This window comes from Chlorocebus sabaeus, chromosome 2 (assembly GCF_047675955.1).
Source record: "Chlorocebus sabaeus isolate Y175 chromosome 2, mChlSab1.0.hap1, whole genome shotgun sequence".
Taxonomy (NCBI): Eukaryota; Metazoa; Chordata; class Mammalia; order Primates; family Cercopithecidae; genus Chlorocebus; species Chlorocebus sabaeus.
In genome coordinates this window covers 94,143,608-94,163,874 of record NC_132905.1, presented here as the reverse complement: position 1 = coordinate 94,163,874, position 20,267 = coordinate 94,143,608, and the positions used below count along the sequence as shown (strand labels likewise).

The 20,267-nt window shown below is 43.6% G+C and overlaps 1 protein-coding gene across 1 annotated transcript in view; it reads left to right on the top strand.

Moving 5' to 3' along the window:
• Window positions 1-20,267, top strand: part of DSCAM (DS cell adhesion molecule) — an 812,825-nt gene that overhangs the window by 680,146 nt on the left and 112,412 nt on the right. The window contains exons 17-18 of the mRNA XM_037985374.2: window positions 15,098-15,338; window positions 17,027-17,173. Of these exons, the coding sequence (XP_037841302.1) occupies window positions 15,098-15,338; window positions 17,027-17,173 (388 nt within the window). The remainder of the gene's footprint in view (window positions 1-15,097; window positions 15,339-17,026; window positions 17,174-20,267) is intronic.

The following is a 20,267-nucleotide window of genomic DNA, read 5'->3' as shown; positions in this document are numbered from 1 at the left end:
CCCCACTGAAAAAGCTGTACCTGTCCAGCAGAGTGACCTTGACAGGACACAAATCAAACTTGGCCTAGGGCTTACAACCAAGGCCGTCTGTCAAGGCTTACAATCAAGCCAGAAATCCTGTTAGATGGTTTCTTCTGAGAGCTTCACATTAAGTCTGGATGAACACAAAAATATCTAAGTGTAGGCTCTTTGATTTTTTTTTTTATAACGGTTAGGTTATAAACTGTAAAGTTGCAATACAATTTTGGAAGCAAGTATTGTATTTTGTCTTGATATAAAGAGCATATGGTCAGAAATGCAAATAAGTTTGCAACTAAAGGGTATTTTGGTCATTTATTGATGCTCATCCTTAGGTCTTTTTTTAGTGCATCAACATTACATTTTACAATTGGACCAGATCCTGAAGTTGTGACACTAGGTCAAAAATTGTGTATGGTCAGAATAATATTGAAAATGACTTAAATTGTCTAACAAGCACACTATGCATAATATTCACTAGGAAGCTTTACAGTAACATATATGTACAAACATGTAATATTCACAGTGAAAACTGAAGAGTACATGTACAAATATAAGTTGACATTATTTCATCACATTTTATATAAAGTAGCCTTAGCATAAGTTAAATCCATTTCCAACAAGTAAATTATGTATAATTAGAATACAGTATAAAAAGTACTGGATTAAATTTCAGAAAATTAGATACAATGCCCATCTCTACACCTAACCAAAATGACCTTAAGCAAGTCACTCAATTTGTCATTATTGGAACTTGAACCCTTTTCTCTAGTTCTGAGTTGAGTGTTTTATTCATTATATCATAACCAAGAAAGTAGCAGTGCATTTTAATGATAGATTCTCCTCGCTCCTCCCCTCCCAGCGCTGACTTGATAGCCATAGAGGATAATGGATGTGGGCCCACTCTGGAATCCGTAAGGTGATCCCTCGATTAACAACCCCAATTTCGATCCCTATGCTAGATTCTGATTCCACCCACCCCACCAATGGCTCTGGACAACACTGCCATTTCTGATGGCAGATATCTCCCAATAAATGTAAATATTGTGAAATTTTCCCAACAAAGAAATAGAAGTTTATTTTCAATAACCTAATAATAGATGGATGGGGTTGGGCACAGTGGCACATGCCTGTAATCCCAGCATTTTGGGAAGCCAAGGCAGGCAGATCACTTAACATCAGGAGTTCGAGACCAGCCTGGCCAACATGGTGAAACCCTATCTGTATTAAAAATACAAAAATTAGCCAGGCATGATGGCTCATGCCTATAGTCCCAGCTACTTGTGAGGCTGAGGCAGGAGAATTCCTTGAACCCTAGGAGGCAGAGGCTGCAGTGAGGCAAGATTGCGCAACTGCACTCCAGCCTGGGTGACAGAGTGAGACTCGTCTCAAAATTTTAATTAATTAATTTTTAAAAATAGATAGGTAGTAATTTAATAAAAGTATTCAGAAGACCATCTTAGACAGTTTTATTGGTTCTCATATAATGCTAACTCTGCTTTTCATAGAGAACAAATCAGAAAATCAAGCTAAAGCGAATATGGCATTGAGCATTATGAATGCACAGATGCCATACAGGGAGAGCATAGGTGGATATACACTGTTTAATGTGCTGAATGTCCTCAGACAGCAGTCCTTAAGTCATCTCGCTGATGACATTTCCCATCTTTTCAGAGAAATCAAATGAGATAGATAAGTTAGTAAACAGGGCACAGATGTTAGAATGAAAAATCAAAGGAAAACGTATATCCAATCAAGAATTACACAGATATCATCAAATGGCATCTGCTATGTCATGGACCCCTTTCCTAAGGCAAAGGAAAAAACATGGCATTAGTTTTATTGTTTAAAACTTGGCTGGACGAAGTTGGTTAGGGTCCATCATAGGAAGAAACCCAGCCAGGAGAGCATGAATTAGCTGCCCTAGCACACGTAATTTTCAGACTATTTTCAAGGTAGCATGAAGCAAGACAGAAAAACACAATGTGTGCCTTCAAATGTATATCACTAGTTCAAATACATTTAAGTTAATACATTAAGATGTAACTAACTCTATTTCAAGAGAGCCCATAACATTTTTAAAGCCAAAGTCTTCATTGTATTAAAAACTCTGAAAGCTCCTTTAAATTCTTTCAATTCCTATAATAAACGCTTCCTGTTCTGAGAAATTTAAGTTGAGACCAAAAATGAAAGTACTTTGTGCTTTGAGTAATTATAGATGTATAAGACATAAAACCATTTTACCTTCCTGTTTTCCCCGCCAGTAACAATTTAAAGTTGGAAACAAGGTTTGTTTTTCTGTAAATAACAGAAGAATTTAGGTGGCAGATTTTAGGAAACAAGACTTCCCACTGAGGGAGAGTGTGATTCAGGGAGCGCCTGTGTTGCTCCCGTGGGCCTGTGTGGTATCTGTGGCACGTGTTGCATCTGGACTTGTGCAGTGTTTCCCCCCAGCATAAGCCAGAGTGTTCACAGGGGCCCTTGGTCTGAATGCTTCTAGCACGTTCCTAACAGGGAACATACAGTAGCCTATTGGACAACTCTTTCTTTTCTTTTCTTTTTGTTTTTGTTTGTGTTTTGAGACAGCATCTCACTCTATCACCGAGGCTGGATGGTGTGTAGTGGCACCATCTCGGCTCACTGCAGCCTGGACCTCCCAGGCTCATGTGATCCTCCTACCTCAGCCTCCTGAGTAGCTGGGACTACAAGTACATACCACCATGCCCAGTTAACTTTTTGATTTTTTTTTTTTTTTTTTTTTTTTTTTTAGAAACAAGGTCTCACTATTTTGCCCAGGCTGGTCTCAAATCCCTGGCCTGCAGTGGTCCTCCTGCCTCAGCCTCCTAATGTGCTGTGATTACAGGCATGAGTCACTGTGCCTAGCCTAGACAACTTTTTCAATATTCTCCCCCCAAATACCTATTCTTGCATGTTGGTGTCTAAAATTCCCTTTAGTTAAGGCTAAAGCCTTTCATTACCCCAAAATAGATAAGAGGCTACGCATGGTGGCTCATACATGTAATCCTAGCACTTTCCCTCATCTTCCTGTCTTCTTCTGAGCCCTAAACATTCTTCTAACCTCAGCCCATTACCCAGTTCCAAAGTCACTTCCATATTTTCAGGTAGCTCTATAGCAGTGCCCCCACTCAAAAATGGTTTCCAGTTCATTGGTTCTTTTGGCATGGATGTGAAGCACTCAGGAATTCCTTCCAGTTGTAAAATTAAAGCTCACCTTTCAGCGGGCAGGCTTCTTCTGAGACCTGGATCTTCTTTGGTTCTTCTGGACAGATACTTAGCAAAAATAACAAAGGCTGCAACAACCGTGCATGTGATTGATGCCGCTCACTCCTTTACAAGCGCGCTCTCTCTCTCTCTCTCTCTCTCTCTCTCTCTGTTTGACTGTCACAGCTTCCACTGCCTCCTGGCAGTGCCATTCCCTGCCATTCCCATCTGTGTGCCCCTTCCAGCCCAGGGTCACTCTCACCCACTACCTGCTGTCAGCCTCATCCCTGTGGACTCCAGGACTCAGTTTGTCTCCACACTTACCCTCTCCTCCTATATCACGTAAGGGTTCTCTTAGTTATTCTTGAATTTATATTATTAACAAACATGGAAGAGTGGGAGGGAAATGGAGGCAGTTCCAGTTTAAAGACCTACAAGGTAGACAGAGTCTGCCCTGTGCACCTGTCAGAGCACTGGTCGGGGCGACTCCTGGCTTGGCTCCCTGCCCCAGCCTCCAGCTTCCCAAACCCTGTCCTCCTCAGTGGAAAGGGCCTGTTTGGTCCCAAGGAAGATTCTTCTTCACCCTCCTTTCCTCTCTTTTCTCATCAAGACATCCAGGTTGCCTCCAGAGCATGCAGACCCGGTGGTTTGTTGGGGTGAGAGGTGGATGTGGATATGTCTTCATCTCACTCAGCTCCAACCCTGCCCAACTGGCCTCCTTACCAGCCATGTTGGATCATGACTGGCCCTCCACTGGTGCTGTCTTACAAAACTTCCGGAATCAGACACTGTCTTCTCCCACCCCATAAAACTACTTCTGAGCATTTTCCATGGCCCCATGACCATGCCTTTGAAATCCTGCCTCTTGTGCTTGTTTATCAGATTAGGGTCAGGGAGACCCTCCCTCCCTTATCTCTGTGGCCTTTCTTGGGCCCCTGCCCTGTCCTCCTTGGCCACACTACCATTACAGGACCTCCATTACCTGCAGAGGGTCTACTCTGGGTTGAGCCTTCCAGGCATGTGTGGTGGGCCAAAGCCCTTTGGGTTCACTCAACCACTGCTAAATAGTTGGGGCCCAGCCTTAGGCTCACAGACTAGCATACCCCCTCTTTGGCATCAGAGCACACCCTCTAAGTCCCCACTGTCAGGCACAGGAGATAGGTGGGGGCATTCCCAGAGGCCACCCCTCAGAGCTGATTCATAGAAAGCAAAGCCCGAATTCCCTTGTTTGGTCCTTGGCAGAGAGCACTGATAGGCCTCTGTGGCTGGTAGGAAATACTAACTGTGCCTAGCAGGTGGTATGAGGTTTGAAGAACAACAGAATTCAGAAAAGGAGTGTCCCAGCAAGAGAAGCTATTTTACGGGTGTGTTTGTTGGCTGGATGAATACAGTGGAAGCTATCCTACACTTTAGAAATGGAATAAATGGAGTTTTGCTTTGCAGTAGTTAACCTCAATTCCATATCGTAAAATTATCAGTCTGTTTCTAGCATTCAGCATTTATGTCTCAAGGCAAAGCCCACATACACCCTTGGCCACCCTTTCCTCCTCGGCTGCCAGGTCTGACTAGAATATGGCAGCTGCAGCCTGCAAATAACATTCTTGGCTCTCAAGACAGCGCCTATTTCAAATAATCTGTCATTTATCATTTATTTATCAAACTGAAATTGCATAGCCCCTTAGTTCTAAACACTGTCTCATTATCAGGTTATGTGGCCCTTTTCTATTTCATGAAATGTGGACACCTCATCCTTTTCTCATCCTTTCCTAGCTCCTCGAAAGATAATGACTTTGGGGGAGCGAGTCACGTGCCTGTGTATCTCCCCATTATGAGACCTAGGACACAGATAGTGTTTTTAATACAGTGCAACTCTAAGGAGAGATATATGAACAAAAATATTGTTTAAGGCCAGAAGCAGTGGTTCACACCTATAATCTCAGCACTTTGGGAGGCTGAGTTGGGCAGATTATTTAAGCTCAGGAGTTGGAGACCAGCCTGGGCAACATGGCAAAAACCCATCTCTACAAAAAAAGATACAAAAATTTGCCTGGTATGGTGGAATGCTTGTGATCCCAGGTACTCAGGAGGCTGAGGTCGAAGGATTATTTGAACCTGGGAAGGTTGAGGCAGCAGTGAGCCATGATCTCACCACTGCATTCCAGCATGGGTGACAGAGTGAGACCCTGTGAAAAAGAGAAAAGGAAAAAGAAAAGAAAAAAAGGAAGGGAGGGAGGGAGGAGGGAGAAGGGAAAGGAGAAGAAAGAAAGGAGAGAAGGAAAGAAAAGGGAAAGGGAAAGGAAAGGGAAAAGGAAAGGAAAGGAAAGGAATTATTTGAGGCAGTAATGTAAAAAAATCTCCTCTCTCTGACGTAACTCCCTCAAAATCCATTGTCCATGGACCAAGATAGCCAGCTGGTTCTCACACCACCCACACACCTATTGTAAAGCGGAATCCCTTTAGTGCTGCATAAGGTAGATGTTTAGATTGCTCCTAAGACCAGGAAGGTCTAACAGTTTTATGTGCATGTATTCCCTTTTGTTCTGCAAAGAACCAGGAAAATGGGTTATTGGCTAACCTGAGAAATGGGGGAATGCACAGTGACTGCTTTTTAACTAAATAGTCTCTTCAAGCAAAGCCAAATCTAAATCACTGAGTGACTCCCGGTGATAAGAACAGTGATTCTCAGACTTGAGGGAGCTCCAGTATCTCGGAGGGCTTTTGAAAACACACCTCACCAGGCTCCACCCCCAGGGTTTATTCTAGATTCAGGAAGTCTGAGTGGGTCCCCAGTTCTTGCAGCTCTAACAGTTTTCCAGGTGATGTGGATGTTGCTGGTAGCCACGATGCTACTACATACAGGCTCCATAGGTTCTGTCCTATAGGAATGTCCCTAGCTTCATCTGTGCTTGTACCATCCCCCACCCCTGTGATCACCATGGATACCTCACCTCAGAGTCACTTGAGCCTCTCTCCATTCCTTGGTGTCTTCTGTCCTTGCACCTGGATGCAGCTGTGTTAGCCAATTGCTTTGCCGACAGCATTGCACCCTCCAAGGCAACGTCCAGTCGCCCTTCAGCTCAGGTGAGGTGTGCTCTTCTCTGGCAATCCTTCTGCCCCCAATTTGCCCCTCCATAGTACCCTGGGCAAACCTGCAGCACTGCAAGTATCATGCAGTTTTCTGAACACTGATTAACTCATAGGTGTCCCTGGTGTGCCATGCCTTGTATAGAACAGATGCCCAGTTAAAGTTTGTTCAATGTGATGCGCCCATTCACTGAGCAAGCTTATGGAGTGGCTACTGTTTATGTTGGAAAGCAGGTAAGGGCGGGGGGCGGGGGGGCTGCAGAAAATGCACAAAGATGAAAAAGACTGTCCGCCCAACTTGTCACATAAGGGAAACGAGGACAGATTACATTTTAAGTGGATTTGGAGGAATCTAAAAAGAAAATGTTCAATTCATTTCCCAACTAAATTATTCAACATGCCTGAGAAAGACAGGGTTCTTCAAACATGAAATTCTGCAGTGACGCTTTTAGCTGACTCTGGCCAACAGGTGAATTCTGCACATCCAGCAAAAGTCATTTCCTTTCGATGGGAAGGGGGTAGGAGGCATATGGGAAACAGAATATGGCTGGTGGTCTTCAGCACAAGAGATGCCTGTTCTAATCAGCCACATCCAGGAAGGTACGGTGGGCATTTGCACATCTACTGTCTTACTGTCCCTTTAAATGTGAAGCATCTGCCACCGGCGGCTTGCAGCAGACTGATTAGGAAGGACGTATAAAATACAGTCACTTGCACACCGTGCAAATACATTGACACGGTGCAACTGTTGTCATGGAGATCAAAAGAGAAGGTTTCTTAAAGGAAGTGGGGGTTGGGAGGGATTTGGAAGCTGGAGAAAGGGCGTCTGGGAGGATGAAAGGAGGCTGTTTAGGAGGACTACAGGAGAAAAAAAAAAACCTGCCAGGTCAGGAAAGGGGAGAGAGAGGAAAAAACCTGCCAGGCCACTGCAGATAAATGAAAGAAATGAGAAGAAATCAGGATCATTACTGGATCCAAAGACAAATGAATGGGGGAGTAAAGTTCAACACAGGAAAAACAATCTGTGTGTGAGAAACCTAACAATGAGCAGGCATGACCTTCTCTTGGATTTGCATTGCATTCAACAGGATTTGAGAAGAGGCAAACAGAAAGCACTCACTTTGGAAAGCAGTCTGTTGTTTGTAAATACGTCCTCAAGGATTTCTTTAATTTAAACACATTTCTAAATTTCAACATTTTCCCCTGTGGAAAGGACCTCATTTTATTGAGTTCTTAAATAGGAGTAGAAGGGAGCCCTTAGGGTTTTTTTTTGGGGGGGTTTTTTGTTGTTGTTGTTTTTGTTTGTTTGTTTTTCGTTTTTTTTGTTTTTGTTTTTGTTTTCATATACTTACTTTTCAAAGGACTCCTTTAATTTGTCTTAAGATGACTGGTTACCAAGTGAGATTTGCTGTCAATCTGCAGGTCCCTCATCATAAAAACATGTAACCCACCGGCTGACTGAGTAAGTGAGCAAATTCTCTTTCTGGAATCATTCTTTTAAGAAGGACAAAAATGAATGACAGTGTTCAAATAAATTGGCTCATCAGAAGCTATTTGCATCCCTGGTGGGGCCTGGGCAATGAAGCTCAACCCCTCCAAATCCTGCCTCAACCTGTCATCCTTCTGTGTAGGCCAGCAGGCTAAGTCCCAGCACGGAAGCCAACCCTCAGCTTGAATCCACACTTCCCGGCTGTCACATTGGACCGCTGAGTTCTCTGCTTCTCTTCAACAGCTAAGCCAGGCCTCTCTTCAACAGCTAAACCATGTGTCTGCAGTCGAGGAATTCCTTCTGACTTCATACCTTTGCCATCAGTCCTTTACCCAGTTAGAGTATAAACCTGTATCTGCGATCATTCTTACCCACCTCTTTTCTTGCACCTCATGTGTGTTCAAAACCATTCTCTTCTCCATCTGCAAGAGCATCTTCTGAGAGCATCCCAGTGTTGAAGCCCTGATTTAGACAGGGGGAAATAGTAAGTGAGATTACATTCTGTAGGGTTCCTTGCATTCTAGAGCTTGCAATGCTATTCTTTGAAACCACATGTTTCATCGAGAATGGTGGCCACCAGAGGAGGTGGAAGTGATGAGTGAATGCCAGTGGAGACAGGGAGGGAGAGGGCTTCTTGGTGGGAGTGGTCTGGGGAAGAGCCCTGGTGAGCCAGAAGCTGAGCTGGCCTGCAGAGAAGGGGTAGGGGGGTATTCGTTGAAAGAAGAAAGAGCATTTTTTGACGACAGCTTTTATAAGGTGGGAATATGTAAGAGAGTTGGGATCCCCACCCTCTTTCAGGCAGTCAGAGAGGAACCCAGGTGAGCAAGCAACACCCAGGAGGCATTAGTCTTGAAAGATGAGGCAGAGATCAGATCTCACAACAGGTACTAACTGAGATCGGGAGACAGAGATCAAAGAGGCATGGTCAAAGTGGTTTCGTAGGAAATTTGTGTTCTCCAATATCATGCAACTCAGATTCGAAATATGTTTCCAGATCCCTACCTGATTTCTTCTTTTCCTTTTCTTCTTACCCCACCATTAACCTCATTCACGAGGAGTTTCATGAAAGTGAATCATTATTTCTACCCATGTGTCAATTGTTCTACAGTACTAATTAACAACCTTAATACAGTGTTCTAAAGATCATTTCCCTATGAGGATGTATTCTCTATACCCCAGAAAACCATCTCCCTTTGTTCCAAGTAGACACATGCTCCAAGCAAAATTGTCTATAGCATCATTCAAAACAATTTTTCCAGTAAAGGATCTTACGCACTAATTTTTCTTGGGAATATGAAGCCCACTGCCAGACAAATGGATTAAAATGTCTCCACGAAACACACCTTCCACTCCTACTGACTTGTCCATAACTCAGATTGAGCCTCTAGTGTCATTTTTGAAAACCTGAACTACAGGCCCTAACATTTCTTACACTTAATATACAAAATCCCTACATTTATGGATTTTTTTTCAGAGGGTGTTTTAAAATACATCCACAAGGATTTCTTTAAATACATTTCTAAATTTCAATCTGACTAGTCTATCTACAAATTAATAAAATAACTCAAACTTTCCCTGATAGAGTAAGAATTTTTGCTTGCTTTTATGCATAAAAATATACAATTTTCTCTTCATGTGATCCATTAAATTTTCCTCTGATTAGAAATGCTATGTATAGTATAACTTTACAAAACTAGCAAACTTTGCAAAAGGGTGAACAGTTCTCTGAGGTTCTATGAGTGGTTAATACCAAATACAACTTTGGAAAATTCCTACTCTATACTTGCCTTGAGATAGTTGTTTTAACATATTTGACTTTTTGTTTCTTCATCTGTAAAGAAGTATACTTTGTGGGGTTTTTGTGGGAAAGAAAATGAAATAATATACATAAAGCACCAATTACAATGGGAAGCAAACAGTGTTCAGTAAGTGGAAGTGGAGGTGGTAGAGGTGGTAGTAGTTGTAGTGGTCATTGTGGTGGCATTCATGTTGGTGTTGGGATAGTGATGGAATGATGGATGGTTGTGGTGATAGTGATGTTGGTGTTGGAATAGTGATAGAGTGACGGATGGTTGTGGTGATAGTGATGTTGGTGTTGGGATAGTGATGGACTGATGAATGGTTGTGGTGACAGTGATGTTGGCATTGGGATAGTGATAGAGTGATGGATGGTTGTGGTGATAGTGATGTTGGTGTTGGGATAGTGATAGAGTGATGGATGGTTGTGGTGATAGCAATGTTGGTGTTCGAATAGAGATGGAGTGATGGATAGTTGTGGTGGTAGTGATGTTGGTGTTGGGATAGTGATGGAGTGATAGATGGTTGTGGTGACAGTGATGTTGGTGTTGAGATAGTGATAGGGAGATGGATGGTTGTGGTGATAGTAATGTTGGTGTTGGGATAGTGATAGAGTGATGGATGGTTGTGGTGATAACAATGTTGGTGTTGGAAGAGATGGAGTGATAGACAGTTGTGGTGGTAATGATGTTAATATTCGATGGTAATGGAGTGATGGATAGTTGTGGTAATAGTGATGTTGGTGTTGGGATAGTGATAGAGTGATGGATGGTTGTAGTGATAGTGATGTTGGTGTTGGGATAGTGATAGAGTGATGGATGGTTGTAGTGATAGTGATGTTGGTGTTGGGATAGTGATAGAGTGATGGATGGTTGTGGTGATAGTGGTGTTGGTGTTGGGATAGTGATGGAGTGATGGATGGTTGTGGAGATAGCGGTGTTGGTGCTGAGATAGGGATGAAGTGATGGATGGTTGTAGTGATAATGATGTTGGTGTTGGGATAGTGATAGAGTGATGGATGGTTGTGGTGACAGTGATGTTGGTGTTGAGATAGTGATGGGGAGATGGATGGTTGTGGTGATAGTGATGTTGGTGTTGGGATAGTGATAGAGTGATGGATGGTTGTGGTGATAGCAATGTTGATGTTGGAATAGAGATTGAGTGATGGATAGTTGTGGTGGTAGTGATGTTAATATTGGGATAGTAATGGAATGATGGATAGTTGTGGTGATAATGATGTTGGTGTTGGGATAGTGATGAAGTGAAGCATCTTTTTAGTAATAGTGATGGTAACATCAAGGATGATGATGGAAGTAGTAGAGGTTGAAGTGTGGTTTGTTGGTGAAGTTTGTGATAAATATGGTGGTAAAGTTGGAAGAAGTGATAGAGGTGCTTCTACCTTTAGGTTATTTCTATGGCAGTGACGTTGATACTGGTGGTTGTAATGTTGGTGATGTCAGTGGTGGAGATGCTATTGGTGGTGGTGGTCGTGTTCACAGTATTTTTGGCAGAGATGAAGCTGGTGGTGATGATGGTGGTAGAGATGGTAGTAGTGATGGTGGTGGCTTGGCTGTGTGGGGGACCTGAGGGAGTGACACTGATGTTGGCAGTGGTGACAGTGACCTGCAGAGGTGGTATGCATTGATTGGTGGTGGTGGTCATCATGGTGGAGGTGCCAGTTAGTATTGTAATTGAAATAGAAAGATAACCTAGAGATGAGTCAGCACACTACCTTTTTTAAAAAAACAGCTTTATTGAAATACAGTTAGCATGCTGTAGCATTCCTATTTTAAGTGTATGATTCAGTGGTATTTCATATGTTTACAGAGATATGCAGCCATAACCATAATTGTAAACATTTTCATCACCCCACAGGGAAAGCTTGCAACCACTGGCAGCTGTTCCCATCCTCCCCCACTACCTTTTAAGTCTGTTTTTAAATTGTATAGTTTGGGAAACTGCAAGCTATGAAACTGAAAGTATATGTTCTTTATAGGAAACACATCTCACTTCCTCAGGTGCAACAATTTACTCTGCATGAAAACAGTAGATCATATTAGCACCCTGAAAAAAAAGGATGTAAAAACACTACTGCCATCAAATAACTCATAACTCCACTCAATATATTTCATTTCAAAATTGGAATATTAAGAAAAATAGAGGATCGCTCTCTTGTTTGTTCCTTGTGATATAGTCCCTTAACTTACCGCAGTATATTACACATCTGGAAGAATAATAACCAAAAAAGCCCTATCTCATTAACAGCCAATTGAAGCATGGACTTTAAAAATAAGACAGTCATCTACTTGTGGGACTTGAGTTCAATAAATAGAAACAGAAAAACTATATTGTGAAGATGTTTAACATAGCATTTGTGGTAGTAAATAAACCCGGAAAGAACAATATCCCCAACAATTAAAAAAAATAGTTAAATAAAATAAAACATCACTATGATGGAATATGATATGTAAAGACTATGAATTAAAGATGGGAATATAATCATAATAACACATTAAATGAAGAAGAAAAATTCAGACACCAAGTTGCACAGGCTACAAACACAGCTATGTAGGGCAAAACACTTTACTTTAGATGAATAGGCTGAAATGCTTCAAAATGTGAATAGAGTTGCATTGGATAGAAATGGTGGTGGTTTACTTTTATTATAAAAATGAGATAATTATTCTGCACAATATTTTGCAGAAGTATCAACTAAGAAAAAATAAGCTTTATTTTGGAACTCACAGGACTAAAATGTAGTTCTTCTAAGAAAAATGTAAAGAATTTTCTTTTTCTTGTTAACAAAATATTGAAATGGAACAGAACAAAAACACCTGTGTTGTCTATTATACTTAAGCTTCTTAGAATGTGTTTTCACCCATGGGGAGGAAAAAAAGGGAAGATTTCTCCATTCTACCTGCAAAACAGATAACAGGCAGGATTAATCCTGCCAAACTGGAGGAACTACATGTCAGCAAGCAGGTCCCTTCATTCTTGTGGAGGATTTAGCTAAATTGGTTACTCTATGAAAACATTTTCTCACAGGCATTTGACTCTACTGTCTACACTTCTTGACCTGACTCCACATTCCCCATACTGTGAATCCAACTTGCTGTCTTAGGGAGCCTTCAAGCCTCACTGGGAGCCAGTTGAACAATTAGAATATTTAATGGATGTAAACCTCATTTAAAAATAATAATATTTTATTTGGGTCACTATATCTAACATTAAAACACTGTGTAAAATAGGGGAAATCTCCTTGTTGGTAAATTTGACTTATAGGTGATATTGGCAGAGAAATTAATTTGATTAATTAATTAGGTTACATAAATGCAATTCAGTGGTTGCAGCAAAACAGTTTTCACGTAGAGTAGTTGAATTTTCAAAACACAGAATCTTGAGATCTATTTCTAAACAGTGTGAAAAGCCATAGCCCATCAATGCAAAAGCCAGCACATCTGTGGATTCAGAGGTGCATAGACATTTGTTTATAATAAAAAAGTATGAGCTCTTCTACCAGGATCTAACTCTGAGCCAACAGATACAAATAATAAATGGTTTACGTGGCTGTTTCACTGACACCTGCTGGCACCATGAATATACTACATTAGATTGGCTATTGGGAAAAGCAAGTGGAGTTCAAGAAAATCATAAATGGAGAAACTTGCTGTGAATAATAAAAATGATTTTACTGCTCTTGAATAAGTCAGAATGACTACTAATGACAGTCTGAGGCATGGAATCCCCTGGGAAGTTATTATTAGGCAATCCATAAGTGTTTGCTGAATCCATCAATGCTGCTCATCAGCTCAAAACCTTCCTCTGATTTCTTCCTGTCTGCCCTGCCCTGGTCACATTTGGCAGGTTTTCAAGGTCTTGCTCCACTCTGTCTGTTCCTTCCTGACTCACCGCTGGGCAGGTGCACACCCTCTGCAGGCTCCACTCACCCCATCCTCCTTCCACTTCGCTGAGCCATGCCCCACCAAGCCTACCTGGGCTCTGAGTCTTCCCACCACTTCAGAACACCCACACTAACACTTTCTGGGTGCCTGCTGGCCTTCACCTCCCTACCATGCATGTCCACACTTCATAGTTCTCTACAGATTCTTAAGTGCTTATTTCCTCTCTCCAGGTCGATTATAAGCACTTTCAGGATGGAGAAAGCTTTCAGAGCCCTGAGAGATCTAGATCCATAATTTGTACTTAAATGTATGTGTGTATATGTATATGCATACATATGTACATGTATACATATATACATATGTATGTATGTATACATACATACACATTAACAAACATATCTGTTGACTGCCTGAAAGTCTACAAAACCTTTATTTCCTAGAGCCTCATCTTGCTCATCTTGGTGGCATTCATATACCTTTTTTTTTTTTTTTTGAGACTGAGTCTTGTTCTGTCACCCAGGCTGGAGTGCAGTGGTGCAATCTCGGCTCACTGCAACCTCCACCTCCCAGATTCAAGTGATTCTCCCATTTTAGCCTCCCAGGTAACTGGGACTACAGACGCCCACCACCATACCTGGCTAATTTTTGTATTTTTAGTAGAGACAGGGTTTCACCATGTTGGCCAGGCTGGTCTTGAACTCCTGACCTCAAGTGATCCGCCTGCCTCAGCCTCCCAAAGTGGTGGGATTACAGGCATGAGCCACCACACCCGGCCTTATACCATTCTTGAAAAGGCTCCGGTTTCTAAATAAAGTCCTACACATCAGCCTAAATCCTACTTTGACCTGGTGGACCATCTTCACATCAGCAGGGTGGAGTTAGCACCAGCCTCTCTCTTGCCCCCAATTTAATCACCCCCAAATGATTCTAGAATGACTCAGGGCTTCATGAAAGAGATTACCTTTCTGTAGCGTGTGCACTCACCTTCACATGCCAGTTTTCAACCTGGAAACACCGTGATTCTGGGATATTTCCTTAGAATATAAGCTCCATGAGGATAGGGGTCTTTTGTTTTCTTACATTTCCAAACTCAATTCTGTTCCCTGGTGCCTGGAACAAGGCCTGGCACAGAGCAGCGAGCCCAAGAGTTCTTGTTGGGTGCAGGCCTGAGGGTCAGTCACACCCCATCGTAAGTGTACCTGGAGATGCCACAAACGTGATCTGTATTTTGACACTTTCTCGCCAATTAGACAAGTCAACCAGGACAGCATGAAGGACAGAATGAGAGTGCAGGCTCTGGGGCCAGACACCTGGGTTCAGATTCCCCTGCTGCCACGTATACTCAGGTGACCTCCAGTGTCCATTGACGGTCCAATGGCTCAGACGGATGCACTCACGGGTAAAGGAAGGGTGCCTGGCACAGACCAAGCACTGCACGTGGCTTTGCGGCTGCTACTGGACCACTGCCCCAGCATCATGGCAATGACTCCACTTTATTTCTGCTTTCCTGCGTGGGTGTGGGCATTGATTTCGCGCTCGTCCTACCTCAAGACTTCTTTAGTGTGTTCTTTTCTCTCCTCTTTAGGCTCCCAAGAAACATTTGCAAAATGGGATTATCCGTGGCTACCAAATAGGTTACCGAGAGTACAGCACTGGGGGTAACTTCCAATTCAACATCATCAGTGTCGACACCAGCGGGGACAGTGAGGTTTACACCCTGGACAACCTGAATAAGTTCACTCAGTACGGCCTGGTGGTGCAGGCCTGTAACCGGGCCGGCACGGGGCCTTCTTCTCAGGAAATCATCACAACGACTCTGGAGGATGGTAGGTTCGGCCGGGCCCTGGTGGTGACTTTCCCTCCGCAAAGGTTCCCTCTGGTCTCCCCCGGGGCTCCCCCAACCTCACCGCCCCCCCTCCCCTCACTGACTTTGCAGTGACCTGCAGGGCCTGGGGTCTCAGGTGGGAAAGCCTTGCCTCGTGACCTCGCCCACCTCGCTGATGCGCACCCCTCGGTTAGGGCTGGGTTGCAAAGCCAGCAAGTCCCTCGCTTTTCAGACTCTTCCTCATTCATTTCGGGTACAAGAATTGGGCTTTTCTGGAGTGGAAAGCAAGGCTCTCCGTATTACTGCAGAAGTCTCACAAGAATGCAGAAATGCTATTTGCTAAAAAAACTTTCTCCCAAATGTTAAGAAGGTTTTTTTTTGATTTATTTTTTTTTAATTGCTTTCTGTTTTCAAGCATTCTGAGCACAGAAAAGGAATTTTCAGATCGCACAGTGATCGATCGCCCCCTAGCGGCCAAGATGAATTAATTAGCCCTTCCACGGTGATACAGAATAACCCAGAAGCTCAAATTTCCAGTAGTGTTTGGAAATAAAGAACCCTGGTATCCAAAGGCATAGTGTTTTAGGCAGAAAGTTAAGATATGGGGTTATTTGTAGCAATAAGTGGTAGTTTTCAAGGCAGCAAGCTGGAACTGCATTTACCTCTTGTGCAGTTAGCCATTTGATCATAGCTCCGCCTCCCAAGTTCACGCCATTCTCCTGCCTCAGCCTCCCAAGCAGCTGGGACTACTGGCGCCCGCCACCACGCCTGGCTAATTTTTTGTATTTTTAGTAGAGACAGGGTTTCACCGTGTTAGCCAGGATGGTCTCGATCTCCTGACCTCATGATCTGCCCGCCTCGGCCTCCCAAAGTGCTGGGATTACAGGCGTGAGCCACGGCGCCCAACCCTTGATCATAGGTTTGAGGAAGCAAATATGACTTGCACCTGTACTATCTGACAAGTTTTGCAAAGAGAGGAGTCTTCAGTGACTTGCAACTTGAACACTGGAATTATCTATCTTCATAATCTTTGCAATAGTAGTTAAATATGCCTTTGTTATTGCTTCAATGCTCATTTTTCATTAAGATGTTTGTTTCAGCCAGTATTTTGCACCCCCTCCTAGTGCCAACAGTTAAGATTTACAAAAGCTCAGTACTAAAAATGCTTTCAATATTCTTCTGACCTGTCTCCTCGTCTGTGGTCTCTCTTCCCTCTGGGGAAAGGGATGAGGATGAGACGGGAAATCTGTGATTATATGTCTACTTTTTAGCGCTTTACAATGGTTAAGCTTGTAATTTATATGCCAGATGTTACTAAATACAGAGGTACTGTACTCTATAAAGTAAATGCAACTTAAAGAAGTAACTTCCAAGAGTAAGGGGAAAATAAATCAGACAAACAATGATCTTCTACTCAGGCAATAAAATTAAGAAGCTGTCCTAAAAGTAAAGAAACTAAGTTGGAAAGAGAGACTATGGAATCCATTAGAATATATGCATTGACTCATGATATTTTACTGAGTTATAAGATTTATATAGAGAAATGATCTTTGTTATTTTTTCTTTCATTTTGGGGTTGAGTGCATTTTTTTGCTTGCGTATTGAAATATTAAAATATGTTGCTTTTACAGTATTGCTTTGCTCATAAACCACCCCCAGTTATTACAGATTCTAATTATTTGATTTCAGTGCCCAGTTACCCCCCTGAAAATGTCCAAGCCATAGCAACATCACCAGAAAGCATATCAATATCCTGGTCCACACTTTCCAAGGAAGCCTTGAATGGAATTCTCCAAGGGTTCAGAGTCATTTACTGGGCCAACCTCATGGACGGAGGTAAGAGGACTAAACTAGGACTTTGGGTTTGCCTCCAGAGAAGGCATGATGGTATTTGCAGGCCCCTCCTAACTCCTAACAAGGGGCTCAGGATACGGTGGGCACCTGTTTATCAATAGACACTTTCCCCTTTTCTGTCATCTCTCATTCGACATTTGAACAGGTCTCTCTGTTTAAAACATCACACACCTTCTAAACCCAATTTGAAGCCTAGGCGGGAGCGGCACTCGGGAAATTCAACATAGATGTATTTTCCTAATTATGAGTGTCTATGTCAAGTCTCTGCAGGCAGCACCAAAACCTCCATCTCTACCTAGAACATTCTATGTGATATGTATTCTAGAATGTTGGCCCCTTCCTGTTTCCCAAATAGAACTCCACGGGGAAACGTTAAAGTTCCTATAGTTGTACTGTAAGTGGGTGTGGGAAGAGTGCCCAGGCACATGGAGGGAGGCACTCAGGAGGGGGCCAGGAAGTTCAGGGCCCTCTCATTTTGTCTCCTGTTCCTCTTTCTCCTCTTCCTTCCCCTTCTCCTCCTCTCTTTTCCTTGTTCTTTATCGTGTGTGTGTGTGTGTGTGTGTGTGTGTGTGTGTGTTTCAAGTTGTAGGACAAAATTTTCTTGTTTGTTTAGGGCAAGACTTTGAAAAAGTGACTTTCTCAAGTGGCCATAATATTGGGGCCACAAGTTTCTTGGAGCACACCTCATTGTCTTTGCCCTCAGGCTACAAGTGGTGCCTGCCAGGCTGGGCCGGGCTGTGTGAGTATCCTGGGGGCAGAGCGAGGCTGCAGCCCCCAACAGGAGAGGCCTCTGGAAGTCTGCTCACTGTCTCTGTCCCAAGCCTGGGGGGCCCACACCTGCCTCCTCCCCTGCCCTCCATTTGCAGCCCCCTCCTGCGCCCCCTGTCCCTGAACAGTACCTCTCCTCCTGTTTGGGGCGGCTTTTCTTTTTTTGAGAGAGGGTATCCCCCTGTCACCCAGGCTGGGATGCAGTGGCAGGATCTCAGCTCACTGCCACCTGTGCCTCCCGGGTCCAAGCAGTTCTCCTGCCTCAGCCTCCCAAGTAGATGGGATTACAGGTGTGCACCATGCCTGGCTAATTTTCAGTATTTTTAGTAGAGATGGGGTTTCACCAGCTTGATCAGGCTGGTCTTGAACTCCTGGCCTCAAATGACCTGCCCCCCTCGGCCTCCCAAAGTGCTGGGATTACAGGTGTGACCCACCGTGCCTAGCCTGGGGCTTCTTTTAACCCCTGCAACTGGATTTGATCCCTGATGAGTGCTCACCTCCAATTTTGGGCAGATGCAGTCAAGGACCTATCCCTTCCATGCTCAGGACCTCCTGGATCTGTTCTACCAGGCAGGCCGCTGTCCCCATGCAGGTAAACATAGGGCCGCACAGGCGGCAGGAGCCTCCACGGTGGGTGCAACAATAAGGCAAGAAGACACATGAGCAGCGCAAGCATTACTGGCTCAGCGAGCGCAGGCCTTTGAGCCTTTCTTAGCTCTGCTTGTCCCTAACTGGATGTGTTTCTCAGGACTGAGACCAGACCTTGTGCCTTTGATGCCGCGTGTAGTACCTGGAGCAGTACCAGCCATGGGAGGCGATCTAGAATGACCCCCCTTGGTCCTACAGCAGACACATTTGCTAAACACTCGCTCGGCCCTGAGTTCATGGGAAACACCAAGGTTGCTGTGTCTGTCCCTGTCGAGGTTCCAGACCAGGGACCGAAGGAGATGCTAATGAATATGGAACCACAGACCCAAGAAGGGCAGATTTAAGTAGATGATTCTGTAACACCTTCACCGCCCCCCGCCCCCAACCTAAAGACAAGCTTTTAAAACACCACAGAGTAGAGAGCGATGAAAATTTGCAAAGTCATCTATTTTATGGACAAAATGCCATACGACATCATTACATATGTTCCTTCTGATTTCTACTCCTTATATTGAGTGGGTGAAATTAAATACCCTAAACGTTCTTCTAAAGGCAGTGTTATGCTAAGATGTCTCTTCTGTTGTTCTTGTTGGAAATATTTCTAGAATTCAGTGGCGACTTCATCCACATGACCCGTCTTTTCTAAGATCACTCACATTTGCTAACATTGCCTGCTGGCATCTCCATCCTAAAACGAAAGATGTGGCTTCATACCTTTAAAGCTTTGAAAACTTGAATATTCAAAAACATAATTCTTTAAATAAAGAAATGCTTGGGAGTGCATGCAGCTTTTTAAAGACACTTTCACTCATGGAATTAAAATCAAAGTGATGAGATAAATGTACAGTGTAGAAGTTCTGCATGTAATTTCCTAAAGATAAGCAAGAAACCTTCAGAAACAGGAACCTGCCTGCGAATGGTCGCTCTTCCTGCTACCCGAGAGATTTCGTTTATGAAGCAGGTCAGTTCACCAGGCTACTGGACGCTTTCGCACAAACTCCTCATTCTGTGGCCTCCAGGGCTGGCTGGATTTCCACAGACATTGAGCATGGAGTGACTGTGTAAAGCCACACCTTGAGCAAACATCACAATCACACTCCACACACACACGCTCATCACAACACATAACCTGCACCCATGCGACACATATGCCACACACCCACATGCACCACATATCACACAGCAGCCCCACACACCCCATACACACCACACACCACACCACACACACACACCACACACACTACACTGACACCACACATATACACACCACACATACAGCACACACCAAAGCAGACACACCCCACACACATACACACACCCCATATACACCACATACCACGCCCCAGACACATCACACATACACCACACCACACACCCCACATACACATGCACACACACCACACATACACCATGTACCACACCACACATACACACCACACATACACATGCACACACACCACACGTACACCATGTACCACACCACACATACACACCACACATACACATGCACACACACCACATGTACACCATGTACCACACCACACTACACACCCCACATACACATGCACACACACCACACATACACCATGTACGACACCACACATACACACCACACATACACACCACACATACACACCACACATACACACCACACATACAC